The 14,341-nt window shown below is 40.6% G+C and overlaps 1 protein-coding gene across 1 annotated transcript; it reads right to left on the bottom strand.

The window, feature by feature from the left end:
* Positions 1 to 2,390: 2,390 nt before the first annotated feature.
* LOC134624781 (complement C1q tumor necrosis factor-related protein 3-like) lies at positions 2,391 to 8,437 on the bottom strand. The gene is made up of 4 exons (XM_063469836.1): positions 8,258 to 8,437; positions 4,407 to 4,469; positions 3,019 to 3,150; positions 2,391 to 2,910 (listed from the first exon to the last, which is right to left on the bottom strand). Exons 1-4 carry the CDS (start codon positions 8,433 to 8,435, stop codon positions 2,633 to 2,635), a joined length of 651 nt encoding a protein of 216 aa, XP_063325906.1. The 5' UTR covers positions 8,436 to 8,437; the 3' UTR covers positions 2,391 to 2,632.
* Between the last annotated feature and the right edge of the window lie 5,904 nt (positions 8,438 to 14,341).

Raw genomic sequence — 14,341 nt, 5'->3', positions numbered from 1 at the left:
TCCTGGGTTTTTAAATCAGAATGAGTTTGTACTACGTTTATTTCTCTTATTTCTTACTCAAACCTTGTAATTTTATGATTCTTTTTCTTAACTGTTGTCATGTCTTCTTATGTTTTTATTCATTGTGATTATCTTAATTGTACAGCACCTTGGTCAATTGTTTTTGTTTTAAATATACTATATGAATAAACTTAAATTTGACTTTGTGGATTTTGGGAATTATGGTTATACTTCACTAATTAGCTGGGGATTCTGAGCCCCTCCCAGAGAAAGAATTTGGAAGGATTCCAAATTTCCCAACCTTTCCCCAATCATGCTATGCCCCCTGGATGTCATTTATGGCAATAATATAATGGTTGGAATTCAGATTCCAACTTCCATATTCCCACCAACAAAATTGGAAGGGAACACTTTCGGTGGAATTCTTCCAATTCAATGATAAAGTCAATTCAATTTGATTATCTTAATTGTACAGCACCTTGGTCAATTGTTTTTGTTTTAAATATACTATATGAATAAACTTAAATTTGACTTTGTGGATTTTGGGAATTATGGTTATACTTCACTAATTAGCTGGGGATTCTGAGCCCCTCCCAGAGAAAGAATTTGGAAGGATTCCAAATTTCCCAACCTTTCCCCAATCATGCTATGACCCCTGGATGTCATTTTTGGCAATGATATAATGGTTGGAATTCAGATTCCAACTTCCGTATTCCCGCCAACAAAATTGGAAGGGAACACTTTCGGTGGAATTCTTCCAAATTCAATGATAAAGTCAATGGTAGATGTTCCAAAAACATGATATAATCCCTTTCCTTAACCAGCACTTTAATGAGGTGAAATAGTGTTTTCTAAAGCGATTTTAAGGGAAAAAGCGAAGATGTGTAGATTGAGTCCAAACGGTTCTCATGTGTCCGCAGTTTTCCGATGTCGTGACGTAGGAACGCCTTGGGTGCCCGAAAACGTAATATGTTGACGATTTGTCACCTAGCGTAAAATGTTACGATTTGGGAGTGAGAACGGGTTGGCTTGCGGCACAGGGAGGAGGGGGAGGTTTCTAACAGCAAAATTTGTTTTGTGCCCAAATCATTTTGCACATCATTAGAATGAAAGTTATGTGCCATGTTTGCATAGCCCTTTTTAAAATGATGCTTTCATGACATTATTGTGTGTTGGGTGGTGGTCACGGCTATCCAGACTGACAATTTGGGACATTGAATGTCACCTCTCCGGTGGGGAGGGAGCCTGAGATTGTCTAAATTGGAGTCTGTTTTATACCAAATGCAGAAAAAATGTTTTAAGAAAGAAATTAAGTTCATGTTCCAAAAAATATGATTGTTTGCTTGCAGGACAACAGGAGAGATGAGTCCTCCATCACAGATGGTGTGGTCAGTGAAGATGGTCGCCTGCAGGTTCAAGCTCATTGCATCTCCAACCCACATCCACTGCCACTGTACTTAAGGGAAGTTAAAGACTTTCTTCTGCACTTACATTTGGATCACCTCGATCCATGACAGTCATTCAGGCAGTAACGCCTGGACTGGAAACAAGCATCCTTAAAATATTACAACATTCCAGCTCATGTGTTGGAATGAAAAACAAATGTATTGTTTAAATTAGAGACTGCACTTGTGACAGAACAATAAATATTTTATTTTGATTATATAAGTAATGTAAGTACAAAACAAACTTGAGGCCTAGACTTTTCAGAATAATTACATCTGAGACTTTGTTTCATTGTAAGATTATAACAGTGATGGCAATATAATTGTTTGTTGTTCAGCAGAACAATGTCCAGTATGTTGGCTATTATACTTTGTTGTGTTTGAAAATAAAAGTTGGGCTGATTTTTACATCTTTACAAAAAGTGTTGTTAATTATTTTTAATCATATTCAGGTTACCACAAATTGTTTGGTTTTTTCATTTAGTTGAACTTGAAATGTTTGTCAGTAGGTAAACAGTATTTTACAGTCAGAAATATCAAGTTATTCTTAATACTGCAGACTTGTAACGTATAAGTTGCATGCATGCATACTATTTAAGCTTTAATTAGTTTTTTTTAGGTAACAATTTTGCATATTTTTTTGAGTTCTGGGAACAAATTAGATTTTAACGTGCATTATTACCATCATCCGTTACACAGTTAAGTCCATATATTTTGAACACTACAAGAAGTTTTTTTTGTGTGTTTTACTGAAAGATATTACAATTACATTTATATATTGCTATAAAAATAAAATTAATTATCTAATTATGATAAAAGAGCTGCCCGAAATAAAAAGGTGCGCAAAATTAGCTGCAGTTAAAAGCAAACATGTGGGCCAGCAGTCACCAAAATAACAGACTGACCAACACAGGACAGTGGAGTGGAGGACTCAAAGAAAGGACAAAGAGAAGAGAATCACTGAGCATTTAACTGGATTTATTTGAATCAAAGATAAGAAGAAGAAGTAAATTATCTGAGTCAGTAGAATCAGAGGAGAAGTAGAAACAAATAAACACACAACTAGAACCCAACAGGTCAGAGAGAGAGAGCAAGAAACTGATTCCAGCAGGTGATTTACTTCCTGCTTTGCTTATAAAACTTGCTAAGCTCCACCCACACAGGAAGTGTTGGAGCTGTCACACCTCTCACATGGTGAAAATCAGATGGCCACTGAAGGTGTTATGATGATTTTGACTGTCATTTAGCCTTGCACCAACAAAGAGACGTACAGACACCTGATCTCCAACCTCTAGAAGCAGTGAGGCTCCATTAGAGGTGCTAACACCACCAGATGTTTGATGTTCATATGCAATAAAAATGTGCTCTCCATTCCTGAACAACACACCACCTGCAGCAATATTTCCATCTCCATATAAGCTCCAGACAAAGTGGTAGACTCCTCTCACTGGTGCAGTGAAAATACCTGCGGGACATTTGTTTTTGTCATGTTAAATGGAAAATCAGCTGTCAGAATATCCTGAACATCAGCCCGACATCAACATAGCTGAGAAGTTACATTCAGTGTTATTACCTGTGTATGGGTTGTAGGCATTTCCAATGTTTGTGACAACACGTTTGAAGACCAGAGTAATCTCAGTGTTAAAGGGTCCAGTTTCTCTACTGCCTTGATCCAGCAGAGAGGCTGAGAAAGCCACCTGTTTGACTGAATGAAATGAAATAAAAGAAATGTTTGACAGCTAAAAGCATTTCATTGTCACAGAAGAAATCAAAGTCTGTGATTGGAAACTGTAATTTGATTGAATCTATTTTTGAGGATCCCAAACTCGTCCTTTAGCTCAGACAGGAAGTTATTTTGTAGCTTCTGCCAAGACAACAAACTGTGTTATTCAGTGTTTTAGTTGCATGTTGGTTTGTGCTTCAGATAAACATGAACTCAGTTTAATGTAATTCAGTAAATTCGATCCAGTAATGAACTTAATGTGTGTTCTGAAACTTGAAGTTAGAAGTGTGATGTTGAGCTGATCAGAGCAGTTTTTAGTTTGAGTGTCTAACATTAATCCATTCAGACATACATTTTAGAATTCAAGTCAATCATCCGTCCATTCTCTTCCACTTGTCCTTAGACATAGAGATGGACAGACAGACAGACAGACATTTGCATTTTCGTTGCTTCCCACATTCACACATATGGGCAATTTAGAATTACCAGTTAACCTAACACCACTAATTGCATGTCTTTGGACTGTGGGACGAATCCGGAGTACCCGGAGAGAAGCGACATAAACACCAGGAAAACATCCAAACTCCGCACAGAAAGACAGAGCCAATCACCTAACCATGTATGCAACATAAATGTGTCATGGTCCCTGTGCCTCGCTGGTCGACCCTCTATTAGGCAATATGTTTGTGTTTTTGTGCTCTCTCTCCTCCTCTCGCTCTCTCTCTCTCTCTCGCCGCGGCGACGCTTCCGCTGCTGTCCCACACACCTGCTCTCATCACCGCACCAGCCGCTGATCCCAGCTGATTACTGCACTACTTAAGATGGCGAGTCTGCGCTAGTCTTCGCTGGGTGGTTGAGCTATCAGCGTCAGTCGAACTTGTGTATCTGCTAACCTGAATCTTGAAAGCCCTTTGTTATAATCCCGCTAACGTGACCTTTTGTGTTTAGATCGTTTTTGGAACCGGATTCTGAGAGGAGTGACTGAGGATGAGAAGGAATAGCTTTTGTACAGAAAGTGTGGAGCACCTTTTTCCCTAGCCCTGTTTCCCACGACCCTGGCGACCCGGACCCCTTTCCCCCCTGCACGTTGTATATAGCCACTTGGTGATTGTGTTCACTGTAAATAAACGCACTGTTCTTCGCTTAAAGGAATACCCTGGCCTGCGCCTGAGTCTCTTTCGGAAACCTTATCAAAATGTCTATTTTTCTATTTATATTTTCAGATTCCCTCACAGTACCTTGTAGCTGCTGCATCAGCTTATCAGTCTCAATCTTCTGACTCTCCAGCTTTGCTGCTTGTTCTGAGAAAATGCAAAATGGAGGAAATCTTACTCACAGCACACAGTGATTCACATGTTTTAATCTGTAAGAAACAAAGTGACTTAGAGCTCGGCCATATCATACCATTCACGGTTTACCAGTATAATGTTAGGCAAATTTTTTTCATTGTTGTTTTCATATGCACATGATGGAAGAAGCATGGCGGTAAAAGCGGATCGTTGAATGAAACGGATGAACCAGATTTGGTTTGTAAAAATGGTGCAACTTCAGTGATGTGGAACTGGTTTGGCAGATAGCCACCAGCACCACTAGTACAACTTTGACAAGCTACGAAGCCACACCCTTGTCGGAGCATTGCAGCTACCGTAGTCAGGAGCCTCGCGGACTCGGAGTAATCTGGGTCCTAAACTCCGTCCCTTTATGTCCCAAAGTCAAACGATGTTCATGCTACAGTGAGCAGTGGTCTCCTCCATGTCCCCTCATCCTCCACCTTACACACTGCAGAGTCACAGTAGGGCCGAGCGCTACTTTTGTCTCTACTTGGCCTCGCCTCTCCTTCACTGAACACAACTCCCCCTCCTCCCCCACTGCTTCACCAGCAGGCAACGACAAGGTGGACACGGCAAATCTCCGTTAACGAGTGACTGCGCATCGCCCCGTGTGTGGGGCTGGATAGTGTCAACGTGTTAACGAGCTAACTGCGCTAACGAGCTAACCACGCTAACGCCATACAGCCCAGAGAGGCTGCACAGCCTAAGAGCCTTTCATTCTCTCAAAGGTTGACAGCGCGCCTTTTGTATGAATTCTGGTTGTGCTTCATGACCGCGAACCAATTTTATATGGTACATGGCGCTCAGCGTCAAAAAATATTTTAGCACGACTTTGGTAAGCTACGGAGCTGCACCGCTTGATGGATTGTCGGAGCATTACGGCTACCGAGGAGCCTCGCGGAGTGATACGTACTGTGCTTCAACGTAATATTACCGTGTTGTGCGTGTATAAGGATCATAAATGGCACCTGTTCAGAGACATGGTTACGAAGCGGATTTCAAAATCCAGGCTGTCAGTCACGCAGTAGAAGTTGGGAACAGAGCAGCTGTGAAATCTGTCTGTTATTATGCTCAGCGTCTTTTAGTTTACATTTTCACTGCACAATTGTGAGCTTTTTGTTATGCACAAAAACAACATTGTTTTCTTTTATTTATGGAGCATTATTATTTAATAAATGCTCATAAGTTTTTGGAGTAGTTTTTTTCATGTACATCTATGCTGTATGTTAATAAAAGTGCCTGTGTGACATCTGGGACACAGCTTTGACTAAGAACTCTCTTTTTGTTCTTACTTTATGGCTTAAAAAATATCCAGATATATATCTTATATCGCCATCCAGCCAAAAAAATATCGAGATATGAATTTTGGGTCATATCGCCCAGCCCTACGCCACAGGACCACACCTCCTACAGGTGCTGGGTGAAGAATGGTTGAAGAAGCAGACCTGTTTGACTGCATCACTAAACAAACTGATTCTCATTTGAAACCTTTGCAGTTAAACTCTGTCATCTGTATCCACACACTGTGAACTCTGGCTAGTAGGGCGGTATGGCCAAAAATAATTATCACGATATATATTTGAAATTTGTGATAACGATATAACTGACGATATAATTGATGCAAGACAAAATACTTTACAACTCCACAACTTTATTAGTTAAAAAAAAAAAGCAATATATTTTCACGTAAACAAGCAGCTTTTTTTATGTGCGGCAAAGCTATATAAAAATTTAACAGTGCAAATGCAAATTCCTTGCTGACAGTTTAACCAAAATCCATTTCCAGTGGAAATTGGCCGACATATCCTGAGCATAACTATGTATAATATCCACAAAACTTAAAAGGAGGTTAAACACACACAATACGGTAATATTATGTTGAAGCACAGTACGTATCACTCCACCAGGCTCCTGACTACAGCAGTCGTAATGCTCCGACAATACATCAAGCGGTGCGGCTTCGTAGCTTTGCAAAGTCGTGCTAAAACATTTTTTGACAGATTTTTGAGTGCCATGTACCACATAAAATCGGTTCGGTAATAGCGACGGCCCGCTTGCATGCTCTACCAAAAATGTGCTCTGCTGTGTATCTGACAGATGAAAGCCAAACCCGTTCCACATCACTGAAGTTGCACCATTTTGACAAACCAATTCTGGTTCATCTGTTTCATTCAACAATCCGCTTTCGCCGTGCTTCGCCGTTGTACTTTTTCCTCCATGTGCGTATGAAAACAAAGGCACTGCGCATGTGCGTTTTACCCATATTCTATCGCGATATATAATTTTCTTATCATTGCCTAATGATAAGAACGGTATGATATGGCCCAGCCCTACAGGCTCGATGAACTTTCTGTAGATGAGTTAGTGAAACACGTTCATCAGTTGTGTTCTTTTGTCTTGTAATACAACATACATCCTCTTTGCTGAACTAAGGCATAACCATCAATATTAAGTCATGCACATATACATATGTACTCTACTGGTCAGTTTTTGGTTCAAAAACTGGTTCATCCCAAAGATGGTGTATGCTGTACAGTGTAGCAAGAAATGCTCAGACCTCTACATCGGAGAGATCAAACAGCCACTTCATAAATGCATGACACAACATAGAAGAGCCACCACCACGGGACAAGATTCAGTGGTCCATCTGCATCTAAAGGTCAAAGGTCACTCTTTCGAGGATGCCAATGTTCACATTTTGGACAAAGAAGACAGATGGTTTAAAAGAGGAGTGAAAGAAGCCATCTATGTCCACTGTGAACGACCATCTTTGAACAGAGGGTGGGGCTTATGACACCAACTGTCTGCCATTTATAATCCAGTTTTGAGAGCCCTTCCCAGACGCCTTAATGCCCACTCACATCCTGGGCCATCTGACCTCAGGAAATCACATGATAGGCTGTAGCTCAGGTGGCAGAGCAGGTCAGCCACTAATCAGAAGGTCGGTGGTTCGATCACAGGCTACCTCCTGGCTGCATGCCAAATATCCTTGGGCAAGATACTAACCCCATGTTTGCCTACTGGTGGTGGTCAGAGGGCCTGGTGGCGCCAGTGTCCGGCAGCCTTGTCTCTGTCAGTGCGCCTCAGGGTGGCTGTGGCTACAATGTAGCTTGCCATCACCAGTGTGTGAATGAGTGTGTAAAGCACTTTGGGGTCCTTAGGGACTGAGTAAAGCGCTATACAAATGTAGGCCATTTACCATTTTACCTCACCTTGGCTCATGTGACTAGCCAAGGTAGATAGGGTCCATGTCCATGTCCCTCTTGGAGGGGGACACACCCACAGGCACATCTGGGATCCTCCACCATTTGATCCTAGAACTGAAGAAGCTTCTTGAATGAGAGGTGAAACCTCTTCAAGCAATGTACAGAAGTCCAGACACTCTTCTTTCCAAGCTCCTTAGACTGTTTGGTTTGGAAGTGTTTGCCATGAAGAGGAGCTGTGAGCTGTTTCATTATAAACACATTCCAGTCAGTTCCTGATGCTGACATGAAAAGAGATGGGTTTTTTTTGGTTCTTCTAAAAAGTATTTAAATGTTTTGAAGTTTTATACTTTGCGATCAAACATGTAAAAAATCCCCAACATATATGTTTCAACATCATACATCATTAGGATGATATATTTCCAGCACCATGATATGTTCATTGCAATCTCTTTTGACTGCAGCTTCAGCTGATCAGTATCACTTTTCTGCCTTCACCTCTTAAAGCTTCTTTACATGCTCTTTAACAAATTTCATTAATGTATGAAACTGTACCTTGATTCTCTCTCTGTAGGACAGTGATCCGCTCATTCTGCACAGCCAATGAGGCGGTCAGCTCTCTCAGCACAGCATGGACGTCCTGAGGACAGGGTTGTTGGTTTGCAGTCTCAGTCTCAGCTGCTGAAACAGAGCACACCAGAAGCAAAAGTGGGAAAAACATTATGATCTTCATTCTGTCACCACAAAGCTGCTGTATGACTGTCATCTGTAAATCTGAGTGTTTTATAATGCGGGGAAAAGAGGCGTGAATAAGGAGGTTACTGCCCCACGTGTCCGCTCATCCTCCACCTCACACACTGCAGAGCCACAGGACCACACCTACAAGTGCTGTTGGTGAATGACTCAATAATCAGACTTTGACTGCATGACTGAACAAACTGGGTCATGTTAACAGAGCAGGAATGAAGAGATTTTCTCCTTTGAATTCTCAGCAGTTGACTGTGTACAGAGTTGAAGCCTATATATATATACACACAGTGGCTTGCAAAAGTATTCGGCCCCCTTGAACTTTCCCACATTTTGTCACATTACAGCCACAAACATGAATCAGTTTTATTGGAATTCCACGTGAAAGACCAATACAAAGTGGTGTACACGTGAGAAGTGGAACGAAAATCATACATGATTCCAAACATTTTTTACAAATAAATAACTGAAAAGTGGGGTGTGCGTAATTATTCAGCCCCCTGAGTCAATACTTTGTAGAACCACCTTTTGCTGCAATTCCAGCTGCCAGTCTTTTAGGGTATGTCTCTACCAGCTTTGCACATCTAGAGACTGAAATCCTTGCCCATTCTTCTTTGCAAAACAGCTCCAGCTCAGTCAGATTAGATGGACAGCGTTTGTGAACAGCAGTTTTCAGATCTTGCCACAGATTCTCGATTGGATTTACATCTGGACTTTGACTGGGCCATTCTCACACATGGATATGTTTTGTTTTAAACCATTCCATTGTTGCCCTGGCTTTATGATTAGGCTCGTTGTCCTGCTGGAAGGTGAACCTCCGCCCCCGTCTCAAGTCTTTTGCAGACTCCAAGAGGTTTTCTTCCAAGATTGCCCTGTATTTGGCTCCATCCATCTTCCCATCAACTCTGACCAGCTTCCCTGTCCCTGCTGAAGAGAAGCACCCCCAGAGCATGATGCTGCCACCACCATATTTGACAGTGGGGATGGTGTGTTCAGAGTGACGTGCAGTGTTAGTTTTCCGCCACACATAGCGTTTTGCATTTTGGCCAAAAAGTTCCATTTTGGTCTCATCTGACCAGAGCACCTTCTTCCACATGTTTGCTGTGTCCCCCACATGGCTTGTGGCAAACTGCAAACGGGACTTCTTATGGTTTTCTGTTAACAATGGCTTTCTTCTTGCCACTCTTCCATAAAGGCCAACTTTGTGCAGTGCACGACTAATAGTTGTCCTATGGACAGATTCCCCCACCTGAGCTGTAGATCTCTGCAGCTCGTCCAGAGTCACCATGGGCCTCTTGGCTGCATTTCTGATCAGCGCTCTCCTTGTTCGGCCTGTGAGTTTAGGTGGACGGCCTTGTCTTGGTAGGTTTACAGTTGTGCCATACTCCTTCCATTTCTGAATGATCGCTTGAACAGTGCTCCGTGGGATGTTCAAGGCTCGGGAAATCTTTTTGTAGCCTAAGCCTGCTTTAAATTTATCAATAACTTTATCTCTGACCTGTCTGGTGTGTTCTTTGGACTTCATGGTGTTGTTGCTCCCAATATTCTCTTAGACAACCTCTGAGGCCGTCACAGAGCAGCTGTATTTGTACTGACATTAGATTACACACAGGTGCACTCTATTTAGTCATTAGCACTCATCAGGCAATGTCTATGGGCAACTGACTGCACTCAGACCAAAGGGGGCTGAATAATTACGCACACCCCACTTTGCAGTTATTTATTTGTAAAAAATGTTTGGAATCATGTATGATTTTCGTTCCACTTCTCAAGTGTACACCACTTTGTATTGGTCTTTCAAGTGGAATTCCAATAAAATTGATTCATCTTTGTGGCTGTCATGTGACAAAATGTGGGAAAGTTCAAGGAGGCCGAATACTTTTGCAAGCCACTGTATATATATATATATATATATATATATATACATATACTCTGAATATAAATAATGTTGTGTTCACCTCAGGTTTGACATTCTCAACATTCGCTATCATGTTTTCTTTCATGTCCATAAACCCATTTTGACCATATTGCAACTTTTTCTTTCTCTTGGTAGTAACCAGACCGAAAAGCAGCGAACATTTCAGTGCCTTATTTCAGTGCTTTTTCCCCCTGAGCTGTGATACACTTTTGATTCTAGCCAATCATTTTACGTTTCCGAGGATAGTAGGCGGGCCCAGGTACGTACGTTCTTTTAGAGCAGAGCTACAGATTAAAAATGCCCAAGGCGAAGCGGTCAAACATCTGGCTGTACTTCACAGCAAAAGATGCAAACTCAGCAGCCTGCAACAAGTGCTTGCTGGTATGTTGAGAAGGTAATTTATCCATTTAAATCAGCTGTGGTGGATCAAGGAAACATAAACCTGCAGGGACACTGGCCCTCGTGGACTGGGAATGGGCACCCCTGCTTTAAGGTGAAACTGTGCAAAGGAGGTAACACCTCGAATCTGATGAAACACCTGGTGATTGCCAAGAAATGCACTGTATTTAATAGGTTGCTGCAAGACCTCACACCGTGCACAGCTACTGCAGGGGTGGTAAATCTCCATTAGCGAGTTAGCGTGGATCGCCCAGTGCGTGGGGCTGGATGGTGCTTATCATTTTGCAGAAAAAAAGAGACTGCTAAAATAAAATAAAAATTAATTAAGTAATTAAAATAAAAACATAAGAGGTTTTTGGACAAACTTTGTGTTCTCCATTCTTTACCCACCGGTTTGAACACCCTTTAAGCATCGGCAACGTTTCAAAAGTACCAGTTTGACACCGGTATCGGATAAAACCTAAACGATACCCATCCCTCATCATTATTTGGTGTCACAGTCTGCTGAGGCAAAGTCCGTGGAGTGCGAAAAGTGGACCCACGTGTGGAAATACCAAAACTCAAATTTAACTGATGCTGAGCTGTTTGTTTAGGCAGATATCCAGTTATATCCAGTTCTCCACCCACACAAAGTTGAGTATCTCAGTGTAGCAAGTGACTCTGCAGAAAGGATTTCATACTCTGACCTCCAAACACTTCCCACAGTCTGACTCTGTGGAATTCTCTGGAATTTAGGTCGCAGCTGAAACTTGATATTATATTTCAAACCATGCCTCCACAAATCAAACACTAGTCCTCTTCTCTTTTCTTCTCAACACATCTGTTTACAGTTAGGGATGACAAAAAAGTGCAGAAAACAACCATTTACAGCTAAATGCTGCCTCCTCTGGCATCGCTTCCTCTTTGGAAGATGAATGTTATTCATGACTGAGTATTGCTTACTGTGAAAGTTTGCATACGCCTGCGCAGCGCTAACATATACATTACTTTTCTACAGCAGAGGGTTAATCATGTGATTTGATCACTCATCATGATTTAATCAGAACACACCACTTAATCATGTTTTTTCTACCACAGGATTACTGGGTTTTTGTGTGACAGAAACTGTGTTACAGGTTGTGTGTTGATTATGCAATTACACTGTGTGGTTGAGGAAAATGTTTAAGAAAATGTGAATGTTACAGGGGAAAATGCAGTGTGAGACATACTGTGTTTGAAACCAGTGTTACTTCTTTTTACAGCAGAGTGTTAACGTTATGGCCTTTTACAGCACATCTGGAATCTGGATGACCTAGGCCTGACCTAGGATACTACTGCTAATGTTTCTCTTTAAGAGTGCTTGTAAAGGATTCAGCACAGACAGAGAAGTGACAATTGAACAGGTGTGCAGTGATTACAGAATAGTTTAATATGGGGCTCATTATCTGACCACTATTGAGTTGATAATGATGAAATAAGTGAGTGACAAACTTAAGGAAAGTCACTGATTACAATGAAATTGGGATGTTCTATGATTTGGAGCAAATTATGGCAAAAAGTAGGGGTTTAATGAGTTGAAAAAACTCCAATGATATTTGTCTCTGTGATGCTGAATACTTTATTACTCTTATGCTACAGTTGTTTGCAGATGTGATGTTTGTTTTAACTTAAAGGATTTGTCTTCTAGGATACTATGGAACGCCAGGACTGCCATAATGAATTAATTAAATACACCATTAAATAATTAATTAAATGTGGCAATAATTAATTAAAATTGGAATTAATTAATTAAATAAATAGTTATGACACATGTAATTAATTAATTATTGACACATTTAATTAATTATTTATGTATTTCACATTTTAATTAATTATTGACACATTTAATTAATTATTTAATGATATATTTATTTATTTCATTTTGGCAGTCCTGGCGCCTGGCTCTCATCATGAATTAATTTTATCTGTCAGCCTCACCCATCAAACTCAGGGGGCGGGGTTAACGCTGATCGACTCAAAACCATTGCTTTGGCCTGGTGGCCATTGTATTTGGTGCCACAACAACCGGCAGAACTGAACTTTGAAAAACCCTGTTTGTGTGTCACCAAATACAGTTTTAATATTTTTTTTAGCCGAGAATGTAGTGGTTTAATCTTCATATGTGTGGTCGGTTTGTCAAGATACAGCCTCTTTGCAAAAGTGCTTCGATGATTTCGGAGATGTCTGCCCAGTCTCACGGCAAAGCGTGGGATAGACCCGCTCGCCTCGCAAGCAATCGAGCTGTTGTTACCGCCGACAAAGCGCAGGCCCCGGTACACAGCTGTAATAACCCCCGCTGACACGGAGTTCTTTTACTGAGGTTATATTTATCGGAGTGTTATTTCCTGATGTTCGTATGTGTCCTACGTGTTTCAGTCGCCAATTCTGAAGTATAACTAACATTAAAAACATGTTTAAGGAGGAGAGAGAGAGCAAATAAGTTCGATTAACAGCTGATCTTTGGGTTTTTGTTCAGTAATCAGCGTGACCTGCGTATAATCGCAGAAGAGAGATAACGTTGGTGTTTCCGTCATGTAGTAGCTGCTGGCTTTAACTGTACAAAGGTTGTTCGACACTATGAAACACATAAAGACTTCATGATGTTCGGCTAATATTTTTATTGTGAATATTAATCATGAGGGTAAACGGCCCTGTACACCACGGAGCGAGGTCAGCATCTCCACGATATCTTCAGATCTCTGAGTTAACACAGAGTTTCACAGCTGACTAACTGTCATCTACGAATATGTCACGGGTCATATCAATATGATTTTACAGAAAAGCATCCTTAATACTGCCAACTATTCCAGAGACTTGAAAATCTACAGCATAAAGAACACAAAAATATAGCAGTCTAACGCAACACTGTAACAGAGATGAACCTTCAGTTTGTCGCAGATCAAAGTGGAATGAAAGTGATCGGTTGAACAGGTGAGAGAGAGAGAGAGAGAGAGAGAGAGAGAAATCACACAAATTATATGTTAACCTCATTTGTTTTTAGTTAAGTAAACTCTAAAAATTCTAACAAACAGCTGGTGCTTAGAATATAGTTGAATAACTATTAAAAAACAGATGATATAATATTTCTGTCCAGGTTGCAGTCTGCATTATGAACATGTAGTTGGAAACAGAAAGATAAGGTTGCCAGTCAAAACCTTTTTGGAAACTCTTTACAAGTATCAATGTAATTATTTGTTTTACAAACAAATGTATTGGTTTGTTTACTTGAAATAAAACTTTTTGGAAACCCGTTACATGAAATATAACTTTCTTGGAAAAACTTTACAAGAATCAATGTAATTATTTGTTTTACTTGAATCAAATGTATTGGTTTCATTACATGAAATAAAATAATTTTGGAAACCCTGTACATAAAGTAAAATGTTTTTGATGTTGCAACTTTATCTTTCTGTTCTGGTTTTAGAGTCATTGTTTCATTGACTCGTACTTTGGGAATCACCCTGCTGTGAGAAAAGAGTAAGCTGGGAAAGAATACAGCATTATATAAGCAGAGTGTTTAAGCTGTATCCATAGATCTAAGACATAAAACTTGTTAT

This window comes from Pelmatolapia mariae, linkage group LG3_W (genome assembly GCF_036321145.2).
Source record: "Pelmatolapia mariae isolate MD_Pm_ZW linkage group LG3_W, Pm_UMD_F_2, whole genome shotgun sequence".
NCBI lineage: Eukaryota > Metazoa > Chordata > Actinopteri > Cichliformes > Cichlidae > Pelmatolapia > Pelmatolapia mariae.
The sequence above is the reverse complement of the archived record's forward strand: the minus strand, read 5'-3'. Positions and strand labels throughout refer to the sequence as shown.